The sequence below is a fragment of the Sturnira hondurensis genome, unplaced genomic scaffold, assembly GCF_014824575.4.
Source record: "Sturnira hondurensis isolate 20B ecotype Veracruz unplaced genomic scaffold, ASM1482457v3 Scaffold0024805, whole genome shotgun sequence".
Classification (NCBI taxonomy): Eukaryota; Metazoa; Chordata; class Mammalia; order Chiroptera; family Phyllostomidae; genus Sturnira; species Sturnira hondurensis.
The window spans coordinates 5,037,248-5,055,715 of record NW_028097436.1 but is presented as its reverse complement, the minus strand read 5'-3'; the positions used below and the strand labels follow the sequence as shown (position 1 = coordinate 5,055,715).

The window sequence follows — 18,468 nt, the reverse complement described above, 5'->3', positions numbered from 1 at the left end:
GTACAAATTGGGACCTATTTACTCTCCTTCTATCTAACACGTATTGGTAGTCAGCAGTGCTTCTGAGGACAGCAATAGCTACCTGGAGAGAACAAACCCTCCTGTACACCTTTCTGAATATGACTTAAATGTGACCCAGCATGTTTCAGTTTTGAACAAAATTAATGATATGAATGCTTTGTAATTTGTTGCCTCTGTATCCTCTTTTCAAAATTTAGTTGTAAAAGTATGTACAGTACTTTATTGCTTAATTAAACTTTATCATGTAATTAAAGCTTTCATTTCATTAAGCATCTAAATTGTTTTTGTTGTTGTTGTTGTTGTTTGAGGGATGGCTCTGGATTCCTCAGAAAAACAACCAGGATTTTTCTTGTTTCCTGCTATCAGTTTTAGGGGACATATTGCTTCTTCGGTACTGTCATACCAATAAATCATCCCAGATTACTTGCAGGCTTACAGTACTAAAGTATACCATGCATTTTAAAGGAAATCTGCTATTTTCTTTTCAATCAGATGAGCAATGTGAAGAGACTGCGGCCACGGCTCAGTGCTATTCTCTTTAAGCTTCAGTTTGAAGAGCAGGTGAATAACATCAAACCTGACATCATGGCTGTCAGCACCGCCTGCGAAGAGATAAAGAAGAGCAAAAGCTTTAGCAAGTTGCTGGAACTTGTATTGCTAATGGGAAACTACATGAATGCCGGCTCCCGGAATGCTCAAACCTTCGGATTTAACCTTAGCTCCCTCTGTAAAGTGAGTTTACTTGTTTTTGTCTTTTTTGAAATACATGTTTGCCTGCACACTTACTTGTAGAATACCAGCCCTGGTTACATATATTTAATTATTTTTTTAAATTTTGATATGTTCATTGCCAAGAACCTGAACTGAACCATGAACCCAAACCCAGAGTGAACAGAGCTAATTTTCTTAACCTCTGACCTAAATCCACATGTTAATTCTCTTTGATTTGCAAATCCATCTGAAGGCATTTGCTTAATAACAAAGGCATGTCATAAACTTGTGCTTTTTCAAACTGATAAAATGGGACATCAAAATATTGTCTTTCAATTTTGGTACTTTCATCTATGATGATATATATTGACAATTGCTTAGGATTGCCACTAAAATATTTACCTTTAACTATTTAAATATTTCTGTGTATTTAATTTTTGCAAGCAGGCTAAAGGGAGGGAAAAGTGAGATTGCTTTATATAAAGGGGAAGTTATGATTACATAAAAGAACAGATTTTGAAATGTTTTTATCTAAATATAATTTTAGAGGATATGAATATTGTGTAAGTTTATAGATACTTGTTTCTGCTAGATTCTTCCATAGGTTAACATTTTCTACAGCAAATATATTTAGTGTTTTATGTAAGAGAGCTCCTTTCCAAATAATGGGTCAGAGTAATAGTGCTTTATTGATTTCCTTATAACAAATTCTTCGCAGTTACACATCTCAAGGAAAGCTTTCTCTTATTCTTGACCTGGTAACATGTACTCTCCCTGCTAAGGAATTGGATTATTGCTATTGCCAGTTAGGAAGGGAAGGCGAGAAACAAGTTCAGCTTTAGCTACGGGTTTGCTGAATAGTTAATCTCTCGGTACTTTCATGATTTTTCTTACATTAGTTCCCCAACCTAACCCTCTCATTGATATGAAAGCTTTGCGAACTTATCCCCTCTTCCATCTCCATCTTTTCATTTTCCTCTCTCTCTCTCTCTTTTTGGCTCTCTGTATTCTGTTAAGGTCTCTAGCATGGGTGGTGTGGTTTCTAACACATGTATTGAAAACTTTGCGCATTTATAGAGTGCTTACTCATTACTGTTGTGCCCAGTGCTTGACCTGATGGTCTCATTTAATATGATTTATATTTACCTAGCATGTGTGAAATGTACATTTTTCACCTTTAAATCATTAATTGTGATTAAATGTTTTAAGGGAGCTTATATACAAAAATTTACAGCAGCAGAGTTAAGAGAGCTTAGCTCTGCTAAGGGAGGGCCGTCAAGTATTCCGAGAGGAACAGAAATTTGCACTGGATATGGAAGAGTGAGTGGGTGTTCCCTGGGAGGAAAAGGCATTCTAAGCAAGAATCAACAGTCTGTGTGAAAGATGTATCATGGCATGTGTGAGTACGCTGAGTGATCCAGTACAGTTGGAGCCGAGAGGAGCCGAGAAAATGGAAATGAGCTAGTAGATGGGCCTAGATCACAAAAAGCCTCAAATATCACTCCTCATGGTCAAGGTTTTATGAAGACATGTTATCTGTATAAGTCAAGTGATATTTTCAGATATCTTGTAGAAAGATCATTCTAATAGCAGTACAGAAAAAAGTAAGCGACATTGTCACCATTAGCCAAATGTTTTTCTTTAAATTTAATCAAAATTTAAACTTAAGTAAAGATTTAGTTCCTCAGTCCCACTTGCCATGTTTCAAGTGACTCAGTGTCCACACATGCTGGCAACACAAATATAACCGGTCTCTTTCATTACAGAAAGCAAGTTCTATGGACAGCACTGGTTAGAGGGCTACAGTGGGAGAGACTGTCATTGGCTGACAGTAGCACGTGACCTAGGAGGGTGACAGGAAATGTAGCTGAGAAGATAGATGGGGAAGACAATGGAAAGTGAAGGGAAAAGGGGAAGGGTCAAAGATCATTCTGTGCTACTGACATGTTTGAAGTGGTTGGTCAAAAATGAAGTTCAGGTGGTTTGTGGTGTTTTCTTCCTCATTTACCTCAGTGTCTTGAAGAGCAACTGATTGATGTCCCTTATTTAATTACATAGCAAATATTTGAGGGTCCATTAGGTAATAGTCATGGTGCTTTGGGATGGTGGTGGTCTGAGCTAAGGTAGTAATAGAGAGGTTCTAGGTAGAATGGAGCAGGGGATGGGGGGAAGTGCACACATTTAAGAAACACGTGGGGAACTGTCAGGGGGTGGTGATTATGAACTTGGAAGCTGAAGGACAAAGAGAGAAGCTAGACTGCCAGGATCAGGCGTACCCTGAGAAGGGAAGCGATTAGGTCCAATGAATGAGGTGGAATAGCCTGACAGTGCTTGGTATACAGTAAGTACTCAATAAATAGCTCTTGAATGACAGTGCAGTAGAAACAATGCTGTATCTCTTAGTTATCATGTAGTTGAAAATAGACATCTTGTATTGAGATACAGTCATTGGTGCATAGTAATTTAAAAATCTTTTACAAATGCAATGCATGCGGTTGTTATTTTACTATAGTCAATCTGCAAACTTGCAAATCTGTCTCCAGATAATAAAGTGGACTGTATTTTCAGCCAGTGAGACTGGATATTTTAATCATCCCTCTTAGGAGACTTCTGCTGTGTAAAAAACAAAATAAATAGTAGAACTTTGTATTTTTTTATTAGCCTACGCATCAAGTTGAAAGCACATATTGAACAAGATGATATCTCATCATGTTTTCTTTTTTATTGTAAGTAGTGGTTTGATCTTTCACAATTGTGATTGAATTTTCACACTGAGTATAAAGCATTTGGTTTGATCATAAGTCTCCACACAAGGAATTTCAAATTTATTTGAAAGTAGAAAGACAGAGTTATATTTTAAGCTGTTGAAACATACTAGGTAATCTTGTGACATCTAATATTCTCTATCCCAATTTTTTACTTGTAAATATCCTTTGTACATTTATCTCAAGTATGAACTGTGCATGAAGATTCATATTAAATTTATTAACTTTGGGATATTTATGTGAATTTTGAATTCCATATACATTGTATTTTAGGAGCTGTATTATATTCTTGTATCTATTTGTCATTGAGATGGCTAACAAAAACAATTGAGTTCAGGGACAGAAAAGGGCTCATCTAATTTCTCCTGTCCCAAAGATTTAATATAGCTTATGATAAGTAAATATAAAAGTGAAATAAGAGAGATATAAGAGAAACATAAAATAGAATCTATTATTAAGATTTAAATAAAAATTATAGTAGATGCATAGGTTTGAGTCTTTCTGGTGGTAAAAATGAAGTGCAAACGTGGTTATGAAAATTTTTATGAGCTAAAAATAGTGGTTTCTGTGATTAGCCAGAGCTGGCCTTCATAAGAAATTTTGCATGTGTGGTGTCATAAAGGAAAAATGTGGTACAGAGCTGTGTTCTTACAAATAATAAGTGGGAAAAAATCCATTGCAACTGTCTTCTTACCATCTTTTCCCCTTTCTCATCTCCTACAAAAGTGTATTCAGGGCCTGGTAGGGCTTGTCACTCCAAAAGATATAGTTACAGTATAGTTACATTCTTTCGTTACAGCAATGCTACTTCTAGTTTAAGTAAAATGGAATTAGTAACTTGCTTTCTGATAGCATGGCTTTTCAATAGATTATCCTTCCTGAGACCTGTAATTTCGGACAGTGGATGGATTTCATTCATCAAAGTCCTCCAAAGATATGACTAGACTTTAGATAAAAATGTGATAATAGGTAGTTTGAGATTATATTCTATTTTTTACGAGCTTTACCGATTAAATGGAAATATATATCCTTAGAAATTTAATCAGCAAATGGTAGGTTCTTGCCTAACCAAAATGCCTGAGGATATTGCCAGTGGAAATGGGGTCCTTTCACAGAATCAAAAGAAAAGCACTTCAGTGACCTACCAATGGGAGGGTGAGGTACGGTGGTCAGATTTACTGCAGTAGAAATAAAAGACTGCCCCCAAGATTCCCCATGTCTCATCTCCATCCATCCTGCTGTGGAAGAAGCCCAGCCTTGCCTTTACCAAGCCCAGAAGGGCCAGAGTCCAGAAATTCTGTGCTGTTGACTCAGTCCATGCCAGAGCTGACTGCAGTTCAGTCTGTCGCCCTCCGGCCTAGCCTCTGTTTCTGGCTGCACTCTGGCTGTGGATGTGCTGCTGAGGCCAGGCCTGTGTTTGGGCCTGCGTGGCTGCCGGGGCCAGACAGCTGACAGCTTGCGCTTGGAGCCAGTGCTTGGGCTCCTACGGCTGCTAGGCTGGCCTGGCAGCTACAGAGAGGGAACAGAGAATGAAGGAAGGAAGGAACCGGCAAATGAATGGGTTACTGAGCAAGAGACCTTTGTCAAGTTTAAATTACATTATCTTGGGCTATCCAGTGGACCAGTCTCCCAATTCTTTGTCTGCTTGTGCTGGACCCTTCCTCTCACCAATCCATTTCATAGATCTTTGTGGGCTTGTACTGGGTCTTTCCCTGGCCTCTCTGTTCTTTTTCCCAAATTAAACACTTCCCTTTCAGGGTCACCATCTTGGCTTCTACTGCACTCGGGCCCAGCAGATGAGTTTTCCCTGCTGTTTTGTCTCTCCTCGGGTAATCCGGGCTGATGACCCGTAACCAGTTCTTCTGCCACTTCCGGGATTAGGTCCAGGGTGTAGAGGATGCAGCAGTCGCCTGGGGTGTGTGAAGCTGTAGCTTCCTGCCTAGTTAAGCTTAGCCAGTTTTGCTTCCTTCTTTATTAGTATCTAGCTACCTACGCTAACACTGATAGATTGTATGTGGATAATGTTGAAGTTTGTGCTCTAAAAAATCCCGTTTGTAAGGCCAACATCTTTTCGGTCCCAAGTAGATCTTGCAGAAGAACCAATTGACTCAACCATCAAAGTTCAACACCATATTGAAATGTGTGAGGTGACTTTACCTTGTAAATACAAAATCGATGTTATCAATCCACATGCAGTAACTGTATCATGTGTTTAGTAATGTTCACTGTGATCTGAACAACAAATCATATCAGTGAATACAAATAAATGCTGGAGCTGTAAAGTGTAGCTCTTTGTCAAGGTGATTAAACTAATTTCATATATTAGGGTAGTAGATATCATTTTTGGAAGACTTTACTAACTGTAATAACTAATTTTATCAGAATTTGTGCTGTTATTTGGGGGGAAATTACAGAAACAAATAGCCATTGATTCTACTATAAATTCATTCATGGCATCGCTCCGTAGCACACTGTGTGTTTTCAGTGGCAGTAGAACACGTGAGTTCATCTCAGAGAGTGGTCATCAAGGGCTGTGGCTGCGGGGAGTCAGGTGATAAAGGTGGGGTGTCATTGTGCAAGACTGATTTTTATCTGAGTTCTCTTTTCTAGTGTTTAAAAATTTTATCTTATCTTCTAAATACTCCTTTTACAAGCACAGGACATAATTGAATAACTTCACCAAAGTTGTGCTAGGGAAGATTTTTTAGAAAAAGATGAAATATTTTTCTTTAATATCTCCACCAACTCCAGTGAGTGATTTCCTGAAATTGTGAACAGCCCTCATGCAGGACATTGATTCTCAACCGGGAGAACTGTGAGAAGCACTCATACGTCAGCCCGGCATCAGATTACCTCGGCATGTGTAGATGTGGGTTTTGATTAGTGGCATTTGAAAAAAAGTTCCTGGCGATTTAATGCACTGACGGACCTGAGAATCACTTTAGCTGTCTCCTGCCCTACTGCCTTGTCTCACAATTGAAGATCCTTGATTGGTGGTCTGGAACCAACAACAAACAAAAAAAGCAAAACCCAACCAACACAAAAACAAACACAAGAGAAGCAACTTTACTTCTTCATCGTAGGATGATGAGTGGTGAGAGACTTTCCAAAAACCACTACTTCTCTTTTTGGGGGGAAGATGAACAACACTGCTTTGAAATTAGAAAAAGTGGGTGGTGGAAGGAATACGAATGAGAGGCACACAGTGGAACTGAAAAAAGTTGATGGCAGATCCTGAATTATTTCACAGGGCTCCACCTTGCACAGGTGAAGTTTCAGTGATTATAAAAAGCAGAAGACAAATACCTCTACCCATCACAGGCAGTTTGTATGTTGCCCACCTGTTACAGTCACTCACACAGGTTAACTTTTGGTTCTCATAGGTCACCTTTTCTTTTACACTATGAAATTATTTTTAAGAAAGACCTCTACCAAACCAACCCATTGTTCCATCTACAGGCAGTGTTTTAGAAGAACTTGAGAGAAATTTCACTTCTAATCATATTGGCAAAATCACACTAGTGAATTTGGCATCTACTGAAAGTAAAACAGTTTTTGGCCAAAGACTTGCAGATAACAAATGCCATTCTTATTTTATATCCATCCAATTAAATCACTGAAATACTGACTTCCAAAGCAACATGAAACTACTTAGATTCTTAACCCCTTTTGACTCAGTCATTAACACCATTTAATGCATGGCATTTTCCAAGAAACATACAATTGGCTTTACTAACTAGTGTTTTTGATGAGTTCTATTCATATTACTTCTGACTGGTTTTTCAATTGTAATTAATTACTGTCAATTAGAATTATTACTTTAATAGAACTGTAATACTCCCAACAACAAACACACCACTTGTGTGTGTGCCTCACTGCTCCTGGGACAAACATTGCTGATCTGTCAGACTCCCTTCTCCCACACACAGCCTCAGGGCCCTCCTCAACACCCTGCTTATCCACAGCTACTGCAAACCAGAGGTTGCACCCGCCTGCCACCTTGGGAAACAGGTGCTTTATGCTCCAGGAAGCTTGTTATCTAGCTCTCCTGTATCAAGGATCTGTGTGGTTTCTCAATTTTGGGGATCAGAGGCAAAACACGCAACATTATTGCCTGCATTTTCCAAGGTGTTTATGCACATTGGTTTTAAGGTGGAGGGGAAGGGTATGGTGATGACATATGTGTACACCAAAGCCAGACAAAGACATTACAATAAGGGAAAATTTTAGCTTAATGGCTCTCATAAGCATAGGTGTAAAACTCATAAACAAAATATAATTTTTTAACTATATGTCTGTGAGTATATGGTAAAACCAGCTTATTTTAATTTTAGAAGTCCTTATTATCCGTAGGAATTTTTTTGCTTATTTAATGTTTCAACCCTCTTATTTTAAAATGAAAATTTAGCAAAAATATAAAAAATTTTCATATACAAATACCATAAATTTATCCAATTATCTATCTTACCTAGTATTGATTGACTTCTACCCATTTTTAAAATCATTATAAAAAGTTTTATTATATGAATTAAAAATGGTTATGGCCATGCCAGATATACATCTTGTCTTGTTCATGTTAATATTTTTAATTCCATTCAATTTGGAGGGATGCACCATTTTTTTTGAAAAATCTAAGGAGTGATTATTTTTAATGTGTTTATGCATATCAGAAAATATTGTCTATTCTATAATTGTGAGTTGGTTTCTCTAGTGAACTTGACTTTTTGAACTTCTTATCTGAGTAATTATGACATATTCATTGGAAGTTTGTAGTTACACATTCATTTTTGTGTGGATAACTCTAACTTATATTTAGAGATGCTATTTCATACATATACAAATCACTTTATTCTGCAAAGGATTTGAGAGGAAAGATGATGTTATTATGAATACTTGTTAAAATCTGTTGAAGTTTAAACTTTACAGATATGTTTTCACCCAACCATATTCATATTTTATGTCAGCACTCTTACATTAGCAATATGGAAAGGCTTGCTGTTTGAGTCATAGTATTCAGGTGGCATTTTATTAACATAAAATATAAAACAATAGAAAGAATATCATGCTCTCAGAACTAGAAATGATATGAGGGTGTTCATTTTCAGAGACTTTCCAGGCTAGAATTTTCAGGTTATAGAGCTTCAGTATTTTAAATTGTATTAGTGCTCTTTTGTCCTACTATTATTTTTGTCCACTGTGTTTTTGAGAATTTTGTTTCTTTTGATGCACAATAAAACCCACTAGAAAAAGACTTCTGTCGAGGAACTGTGTGTGTAGTGGTGAAGAGGTTCGAATTTGCAGGCATGGGCGCAAATCTTGGCTCTGCTAGATAGCAGCTATGTGATGTAGGGCTCAGTACACGATCTCATGAATGTCTTTGTTTCTCCTCCTTAATAATGGGAATGCTGAGTGTTTTAAGCATAAAACATATATTTTTGGCCTGTCTCTGCTTCATTGCAAGTGCCACATAAAAGAGCTGCTGCTGTCATTCTCAGCATTAATACTATTCACAAGTGATAGTCTTACTAGAATGTTCATGGCATCCTTACTGGTACTCACACTTTTGTCATTTTTCTGGTGGTCAGCAATGTGTATAACATCTGAAACTGGTTTCTGGAAACATACTCAGATTACAGGAACATAATGGGAGAAGAATTACTAATTTAATAATATTCATATGATATAAGTTTTACTATCGAAGAGTAAAGGGTTACAGCCTTTGAATTAAGAAAATCACCAAGATATTAAGGTTTATTTTAGGAATTTTCTTCATTGTGCTTAAAACAATGGAATATTCTTTTTTTAATTTCATTTTATTGTTGTTCAATTATAGTTGTCCCATTTCCCCCTGTTGCTCTCCCCTGCCCTGCCCATTCTCATCCAACTTTGTGCCAAATACCTTAGAAATATTCCAAAACCTTGCACTGTAGCAACAAAGAACTTCTGCTCCAGACTGACAACTAGGCAATGATTTATTACAGTATCTGCTTTTAACATTATTTTGTCTGGAATGAATAGAGCAGTTGAAGAAAGTCCATCCATCTTTTGGTTCATTTGACATGTATGCCACATTAAATGTACCTTAAAGAAGCACTATATAAATAAGAAATTCTGCTTAATAGTGATGATTATTCATCAGGAAGATAAATCTGTTGACAATAATACAAAAGGAATTCTGTCAAGCAATGTCTGTTAAATTTAACTAAAACATATTTTTAAACCTAAATGAATTTTCAAAGCAAATATTTTAGCTTCACTTCTTTCCAAAAGTTAGCATTACGAATGTGCTCAAGTTGATCTCTTCAGCAAAATTATCACTATTTCCCAAGCGTTCCTCTTCTGGCTTAATCACTGATTACATTTGATATGAGAAATTAGTGGAAATAGGATGTGCCTCCTTACTGTTAATGTTTATCAAAAAGGTGAAAAAAAATTGAGCAGCAAGTAAAGATTTTGACAAATACTTTTTGTTGTGCTTTTCTGCTGTTAGCAGGAGTTTGTTTGTTTTTTAAGTGATTTGGGGAAGAAGGGAGCAAATAGAGTAATTGAGGCAGGAAGAATACCTTGGCAGAATTACAAAATTTTTTCTGAAACTGTTAGGCCTGAATAAAAAATGTCTGACCTCAGATTTAGAGCCATAGAGTTTGTAAATGAGACACTGTGCATTATTGACAAATGATCTCTGACTGTGTTTCTTTCTTGAACTCCTTACCAGGTTTAATTTCATTTCAGATTTATTTATTGGAAATTTGCAGGGGACATTTTTTCTGTCATAATTGTTAAAAATAGATTTTGGAGGCCTCGGAGAATTCTGCTTTTCTTTTTTTTTTTTTTTTTTTACTATTCACAGTATACTTTTTAATATTAAACTGTTACCAAGATGTTTTCAATATACAGCCAACATACCACCATCCTCTGTAAATTAGTGTTTAGCTTTATGATTGTTTCTAAATACTTAAATGTATTAGACCTGCAGACTTAACGTTCAGTAAATTCGTAGATGCTACATAAACTATAGCATTTCCAGGATTCTAATTCAGAATCTTACTGCTCATGAATAAAAATCAACAGTGATCCAGTTGGTTGTTGTTGGATCATAGAGGTTGGTGTATTAATCCTACCAGCTGCTGGCTGTTTCTCTATGTTACAAACAGCACTGCAACACTCTTTCCAGGCTTTACAATTAGAGACGGAGGTGGTGGTGCTAATCTTAACGTTCCACTCAGGCTGTGTATCTAGTGTCACATGAAAGGAGCACGATAGGAAGGGTGTAAACTGGTGACCATCCGGAGGTGAGTGTCCACAGAAGGGACAGGATCCTCAGGTAGACGCTGTAAAGGGGGTGGGAGTGGAGTCATAAAGAGCTCCATTACTAGGATGCTATTAAAAAGAGAGAGAGACAACTTTTGTGCTAATTGTTAATCGTACAAAGGAAAACTGCATTTGCAGAAGTTTTCTACTTTTAATCTGGCCTTATCCATTGAAGGTGGTAGCATGAATGCAATTACGGTTGAGGGGTAACTTTTATAAATTGTATTAACATTCTCACCATATGTAAAAACTGAAACTCAGAAAGATTTTAATTAGCTCAAGCATTCAAAAATAACTTCTGAACTGAGATTATAACTAGGTTTCTTCATTTTTATCCTACCATTGTTTCAAATTAGATTTTGCTACATCCACCAGCACTAAATCCACTAGAATGCATATTTAATATTTTTAGAGTAGAAAATGAATTAAAGAGTTCTTTTTCTCTGTCTAGTTTGTATTCTTATTTTACTTCTGTGAAAATTGAGGGCCAGTAACTTGCCCAAGGCTATGTAACTAGTTTAGGATGTGTTTCAGCATTACCAGGTCAACCGTGCATGTTAGTGGCCATTCTAGTATTCGGGTCATTTGAAGTATGAGGTCTGTCCAGAAGGTATCCACCCATATAATATGAACAATAGAGACATTTACCGAAGAAGATACAAGATACAAGAAACAATGTACATACGACAATGATACCTTAGTCCCTTTCAGATAGGTACCTTGGGACCTCACACAGTTCTCCCAGTTGCCATCATCTGCCCTGTCTTACTTTCTTGAATTTCATTGATGGTCAAAATTTCTTCTCTTTCAAAAGTGATCTTAGTTTTGGGAAAAGCCAGAAGTTACAGGGTACCAAATCTGGACTGAGTCACCTGGGTGATTTGGTGTTTCACCAAAAGACTCTGCCCAAGATGTGATGCGTGAGTGGGCGCCTTATGATGAAGCTGTCAGTCACCAGTTGCCCAAAGCTACAGCCTTCTGAATCATCCCAGTAGTTTCCCCAGAGGAATGTTCAAGCTTAAAGCAAATGTTGATGTAGATCCATTGCTCTACTCACTCAGTCATTTCGAATATGAAGGCCACACAGTACACATGCTCACTACTACCTCCCCCCCGCCCCCCGCCACTGACTAGTACAGTAAGGTCATCATTATTCACGCATGTATGTTCCAGTCCACTCTCCTTGGCTGCCAGGTTACATCGATGTCACTCAGCTCATTCTTGTTATATTAACAATGGGTGGACTTTTTCCAGACAGACCTCCTATACTCTTTCAAAACACTCAGCCAGATTTTGTGATTTGTGTTCCTTTTAAAAGACATTAAATAATGGATTAAATGTTGATATAAATTTTTAAAATGCCAGGAGATATTTTCATTTTTTATTAAAGTGCAGTTGGCATACAGTATTATATTAGTTTGAAGTGTACAACATAGTGATTCAGTATTAGTTTGTGTGTTGAGTAGGTTGATGTAGTTTTTGACCCTATTACATGGATAATCATAGGAAAGTCAGGCTGTCTAGAAAGGTAGCTGTATGTTCTAGGAATGCTCTGGGTTTGTATTAATAAGTTGTATATGTTTATATTTATGATGGCATAGAATAGCCCCCATTCTTGTGTTGTATACTAACTTTTATTCTCATGGTGATAGTAATGTTTAGTGATCGTAGGATTTGTAAAAATATTTCATATGCGGATGTATATTTATATACATACTTTTACATTATTTTTAATCCTCACCCAAGGACATATTTATTGAATTGAGAGAGAGGAAGGGGGGGGAAAGAGGGAGGGAGGGAAGGAAGAAGAGAGAGAGAGAGAAACATTGATGTGAGAGAAAGAGTGATGGGTTGCTTCCCAGATATGCCCTGACCAGGGATCAAACCTGAAACGTTTTGGTCTATGAGGCAACATTCCAACCAACTGAGCAACCTAGCCAGGGCTGACACATACATATTTTAAAGTGGGAAATTGTTAGAAAAGAAGCAAGAAAATAAGGCTGTCCAAGTTAGGTAGGCCAAGAAGTTCCAGCTCTGAATTAAATCCTGGTCTGCAAAGAGTGATTTTTCCNTTTTTAATCCTCACCCAAGGACATATTTATTGAATTGAGAGAGAGGAAGGGGGGGAAGAGGGAGGGAGGGAAGGAAGAAGAAGAGAGAGAGAGAGAAACATTGATGTGAGAGAAAGAGTGATGGGTTACTTCCCAGATATGCCCCGACTAGGGATCAAACCCACAACCTAAGTATGTGCCCTGACCAGGGATCAAACCTGAAACCTTTTGGTCTATGAGGCAGCATTCCAACCAACTGAGCAACCTAGCCAGGGCTGACACATACATATTTTAAAGTGGGAAATTGTTAGAAAAGAAGCAAGAAAATAAGGCTGTCCAAGTTAGGTAGGCCAAGAAGTTCCAGCTCTGAATTAAATCCTGGTCTGCAAAGAGTGATTTTTCCCCACCTCGTACACGTATCTGCTCTGGATGATTCCTCAGTGATAGGCAACACTACCAGATTATCCACTTGTCCCGTGTTCCCACTCAGCATTCCTTACCCAATAAGCACACAAAACACAAGCTAACTTTCTACTTATTGCTTGGATTTGAGCCTCGCCACCTCTCCTTTCAGGTTGCATTCCTCGGCCATTTCAGCTTAGAATGGTTCCATTCTGATTTTCAAGCCTCTGTTCTTTCTTTCATTCTGTGTACCTGTTGGAGTTTATTTGATTAAATGTTTAGCTTTAGGGCTAACAGCTCACAAAATGATGGTCTTAGACCAGTTGATTCCTTTTAAGTTCCAACCACCTGAGGAGTTTTCAACAGTTTTTCATCTTCGAAGGGACAGAAAACTTGTTCTTGGTAAGCAAAAATGTCTTACTGTTGTTATATGTAAAGCACAGAAGTACGTACAGTACCTAAATACATGTACAGTGTGCCTGTGGTTTAAAAATTCCATGGGTGCAAACAACTAGGGGGGGAAATTCCTTAAAAAGCCCCTTAGCTGGCAGTGGTGGAAAAGGTTGAGAAACACCGTTGTACACTTATATAAATCTGTCTTTTGGGGACATTCCCACTTGCATATTACTTAAAAACTTCAAACTCGACTTGTTCACAACTGAAGTGACTTTTTCGCTGCCCACCCCACCCAAACAGTTCTCATCCTTTCTGGCTTGTCTCACTTAATAGCACTGCCTGAGCTTCTGTGTCCACTCTGCCCCGTGACCTTTATTCCCGAAGCATTACTTCAGCTCAGGCTGCCATCTTCCCCTGCCTGGATTATTGCTACAGCTCTTTAAATTACTCTTTCTGCTTCTGTTACTACCCTTGCTTTAATCTTTTATCCACACTACCACACAGGGAGCTTTCTAAAATGTGGTCATCTGCTTGAAAATTCCAAATTTTTAGGGGTCAAAAATCCTACTTCGATTGCATGGCCTACCTTTTCTTTTATTTTCTTTATTTTTCTGTCCTACCACATTTATATCTTTTTACCTTCTTGCTCTCCCTGACACACTTGTATTTTGGAGTCCGGTGGATGCCTCCGCTGTGCCGTTTTCTTCCACGTTCATGGCCGTTTGCCACAGCTGCTCCTTCTGCCCGTTACGCCGAGCTTTTGATTTTTTTCTTTCCTTCCCTAACCGCATGCAACTTCCTCTCTACCGATGTTCAATTTAGACAGCATGTCCTCCTAAATGTGCTTTGTGACTAGTTTACTCTACTATTCGGCACACCACGGTAAATACCTACTCTCTGTTCCTTTGTTTTTTCACTAAACAGCTTCTTGAGGAATGGCTGTGTCATCTTCGCATCTGCAGCTTCTACAGTAAATAGTGCACGTTCTATCTGGATGCATCAAGTGAAAAAAATGACCAAATGTGGGGGTGTTTTAAAGACACTATTGCATTAACTTTGAGGTTTTTCTCCTTTCTTAGGTACTTACTATATGTATTTTCCTCATAAAATGTTGCTTACCAGATTGGGTTGAACTTATTCCTTCGTTTCAATGAATGTTAATGACTTTGACCAAACAACAACATGTAAAGAGTAGCGTTGCAAGTATTTAAATATTTGCTTTTCAAAAATAGAATTAACTAATTTTACTCTTTTATTCTTATCTAGAAAACACAGTATTAACATTATTTAATAGGCATGTGTTTGACTCTGTGTTTTTTCTACCTCTTGTCCTATTTAGCTAAAGGACACAAAATCAGCAGATCAGAAAACGACACTACTTCATTTTCTGGTGGAAATATGTGAAGAAAAGTACCCTGATATTCTGAATTTTGTGAACGATTTGGAACATTTGGACAAAGCTAGCAAAGGTTTGTGCCTTTATGGAAAACATGCCGCTGTTCCGGGTCTTGGGTTCTTAAAGACAGAAAGTAGTGCCTTTTATTTGAGCACGCTTGGTCATCTGTCACAGTGTTTTCATACTGAATGTGTCCGTTTAAAAATGGACGTTGTAGAACATTGGTTTTATAAACTGTCATTATTGAAGCTACGAGTCTAATTTGAGTGAATAATGAGGCCCTACCTATATTTAAAAATCAGTTTAAACCTTAGGAGTGCCTGCCAGCCCCACCTTTTCTGGTAAGCCTGCTCCACTGGTAGCCAGCGTCATGCTCCCTTGGTTCAGTGTCATACACTGGGGACAAGCACTTGGGGACTCTTGCATATCTGAGCCAAGCACCAGTAATCAGTGTCCCCTGTTTGCCCAAGTCCTGAATCTATCTCCACCCATCTTGCAGGTGGAGCCTGCTTTCCCTGTCCAAGTAGACACCAAACCGCCAGAGAGTCAGTTCGCCCCTTTCCTAACCTGCTTGTAGCCCTGACTGTGGGTTTAGATCAGGTTATAAATGGTCATAGAAAGTTAGAGCTTATTATTAATACTTGGTTATAAGATGATCAGTTGTGATTTTTGATTAGTTTTTATTTGTATATCATGTTGATCTTATGGGAGGCTTTAATTTGGCTCACAACAACCCATTACGAATGCACACATGTATGAAGACACACAAGTGTACGCATATGTGTTTTGGAGGACAACTCAGTGGAAATGGTGACTGTCCTGTTTGTGTGGAGCACTGGTCATTAGCAGTGTCAAAGTACTTTATCATTTGTTTATTTCCTTCTTAAATTTGGAATTTGTCAACTTAAAGAAAGATATTTTATTTTTTCCATATTATAGTGAATACTTCTTAAATCAAAAAGTTCACGTTTATCATTCCCTACCCCATTTAAATTGTTTTTCCTCCTATAAAATGGGGATTATAATAATTTACCCGCATAAAGTCATGTGATTCGATGAGATGGTATATTCTTTGACACTTTCTCCTGAGATGTATGTTTTTGGGGTGTGGGTAGGTGCTGGGAATATTGGTCTGGGTTTCTTAAGACCGAAACTAAGCCTTTAACTTTACTTTTCGCTCCTGCCTCCCAATGCTTGAATGATAATTGAATTACTCACTTTCTATTTGTGCTACTTTGAAATGTGCTTGGTGTAAGAATATTTTGTGTGTGAAATTTAAGAATGAAAATAACTGAAATTGTGTCGTATATTAAACAATGTGAGATGGGGCCAAAGGGCATAGAAGAAAAAAATTAAAATAATTCGGTGACTCTCAAAAATAGTTTTTACATGGTCAGTTCTTTAACTTAGGGAAGGTGACTTTCCTAAATGAGATGTCTGAAATTTTGGAGTAAAATGTGAATTAATAATGAAGAGGAATTGAAAATAGGTGTTCTTGATGAACATTATCTTTTATAAGGAACAGAATGGTAGATGAAAAAGTGGTGCAAAGTGCCTTGAAATACAGTGAAAGTTTCCTTCTTTTTTTCCCCTAGTGAAAAGGTAGATGAGCAGCTACTAGCTTATGTCCACACTAGGTATTGAGCAGGAGTTAAAAGTAGTGCAGGCATTTTCTGCTAACAGCAGTTTGTGTTTCCCATCACTTCGCCCTCTTTCCTGCTAGTCCTGGAACTTAACAGCAAGCCCGGACTTACTTCTCTTGCAGATGCAGTCTGTATCACAGAACTTATGTCCTGGCAGCTTTTGCTTGTAAATTAAGTTTTTGAAGTATCATTTGTCATGAGTCATTTGACTGTATGTAAAATTCTGTACAAATATTACCCTATTTTACTTTTGAAAACTATTTAACTTTCATCAGGTCTTGCAGAGTTGTAACTTAGTAATTAGGTTCTTCTGTTTGTTTTCCTTTCTGGTGTTTCTGTGGGGCAGTACAGGCCTTGGAGGCTTTAGCTTCCATCTGTTATAGCAGAGGAACGCATATGTGGATGGGTCAGCAGATACCGCTAATGTGTTTCTCAGGGAGCAGCAAACTTCATGTTTGAGGTAGAGTAGCCACTACTGAGATAATTGTTTTTATAGTGCAGGTAACTGTGGAGCATAATTTCTTTCTATGCTTATATTACCCTATTAATGCATGAGATTTTGGAGGAATAAATGTAATGTTTTGGATGAAATAAGTCGGTTTGCTTTGGAGTATTTCAGTGCTCTTATATATCATTATTTTAAAGTTTCTAGATTTGGAATCTCCGTAGTGAGCTATCTCATGAATTAAAAAGTACCTTTGTTTTTTGAGACATAACAAATCTTGGCCATTAGGTACTCTTGGATCAGCAGGGGGAACTTTCATTGCAACTAATGAGCTTACCCAGATGACAATTTTCAAAATTCTACTTCATTAGGGCTGCTTCTTTTCTGAGAGATAATAGCTTACAGCTTATCTGTTGTATTTCAGTGAAAATATTTCAGGTCATTATTGTATTTCTGTATACGATTGTGATCGTTCTTTCCTTTCTGGACTTCTAAGGATTGAATACATTTTCCCTTGTCTAAACAAGTGAAATTAATGAACTCTAATCTATGAAGGTTTTATTGATTATTTCACACAACCTGCTTCATTAAATTGGGATGATTTTTTTTTAATGAATAGAAAATATGGCAAAACTGGAGTTCTTGGTATATATTAAAATGGAACAAAGGTAAGTTTACAATGACATCTTGTTCAGCTCTGTCCTTTGTAGGGTCATCATACCTCTAGCATATATTTCCACTATTCCCTAGGTAGTCAACTCTGAATTGTAGAAGCACCATGCGAGTTCACTCTGTAACTTACTCACTCATTCATTAAACCAGCATATGTTGCGTGATTAGTCTGTGCCAGAAACTGTGCTCTTGTCTTGCCACTGATCCAAGGCATAGTTTCTGACTTAGTGGTACTCGGGCTCTGTCACTCATGTAGGGCTTCTGTCCCAGCTATCTCCTCCTGTTGCTTTCGGTGCTCTTTACTTCCTCCTATTCTTCTATGCAACCGTTAGTGTTGCTGGTGTTATTAGCCTACTACTGAGTCCTTCCCTTTTTTTCTGTCTGTAGCTTCTCTGCAGGTAATCTCTTCAGGTTCCAAGGGCTTAAATACCACTGTAACATTAATGACTCACAAGCTTTTACTAGACACTTTTCTTCTAAGCTCTACACTTGTAGATTCATCAGCTTACTTGCCATCTCCAGCTACACCTCAATTTGTAGGTCATAATATGCCATAAAATGTGGCTGTTGATTCCTATACCCTGAACCTTTCCTGCCCCAAATTTAATTACTTGAGAAAATCCTCCTTAGCCCCTTTCATTCCATTCCTTTTTCT

The 18,468-nt window shown here is 37.7% G+C and overlaps 1 protein-coding gene across 2 annotated transcripts in view; it reads left to right on the top strand.

Annotated features, from left to right (window-relative positions):
* Positions 1-18,468, top strand: part of DIAPH3 (diaphanous related formin 3) — a 475,029-nt gene that overhangs the window by 266,478 nt on the left and 190,083 nt on the right. For both annotated transcript variants that reach the window (XM_037038667.1, XM_037038668.1), the window contains 2 exons: positions 514-753; positions 14,997-15,126. In XM_037038667.1, coding sequence (XP_036894562.1) covers positions 514-753; positions 14,997-15,126 — 370 coding nt within the window. The remainder of the gene's footprint in view (positions 1-513; positions 754-14,996; positions 15,127-18,468) is intronic.